General features: G+C 42.3%; 1 protein-coding gene across 1 annotated transcript; it reads right to left on the minus strand.

The window, feature by feature from the left end:
* On the minus strand, positions 1–608 carry CSUI_000046 (uncharacterized protein; the record flags this gene model as incomplete). Its single annotated transcript, XM_068060281.1, has 1 exon — positions 1–608. A coding segment is annotated over one exon (277 nt), but the record flags the coding sequence as incomplete, so codon positions are not given.

The following is a 608-nucleotide window of genomic DNA, read 5'->3' on the forward strand; positions in this document are numbered from 1 at the left end:
CATTATCTGTAAGAGTTGTTAACGTATGAATATATCTCAATCATCTATCTATTTACACGTGAATGAATATCATCATAAAAATGGGAACACACGCTCGAAAGAATTGAGAATCCTAACAACAGAAGACGACGCCTCCTGGATAAACATCTCCCCCCTTATGCTTCTTCCTTCCCACCATCCAACACGACATGAGAGAGAGTTTGTAGACGGACTCAGTAGCAACAACGAAGGACCTCTCTCTTGTTCTTCTTCGAAAAGACAGAAAAAGAACAGACGGTTCTTCTTGCCAAACTTTACTTTCTTTCTCAAAATCTCTATCATCTTCTTCACATCATTCAGACAAGAACAACCTCCCCCCCTTCCTTCCTTCCTTCCTTCTACCTCTCTCCTCCGACCACTTCACGATGACGAGTCTTCTTCTAACTCTCTCTCTCTCAATCAAAAGAACAGAAATGCTAAGAAGCTCAATCAAGCGCCGATAAATCAATGACTGTAAAAGAAAGCCTACATATACATATGATGTACATGGAAACTGAACCTGACGCTTCTTTCTTTGAAGACAATGACGCCTGGATAGCAGGGGAAGGGAGGTATGCGTGGGCGAAGGG

This window comes from Cystoisospora suis (genome assembly GCF_002600585.1).
Source record: "Cystoisospora suis strain Wien I chromosome Unknown contig_22, whole genome shotgun sequence".
NCBI classification, from domain to species: domain Eukaryota; phylum Apicomplexa; class Conoidasida; order Eucoccidiorida; family Sarcocystidae; genus Cystoisospora; species Cystoisospora suis.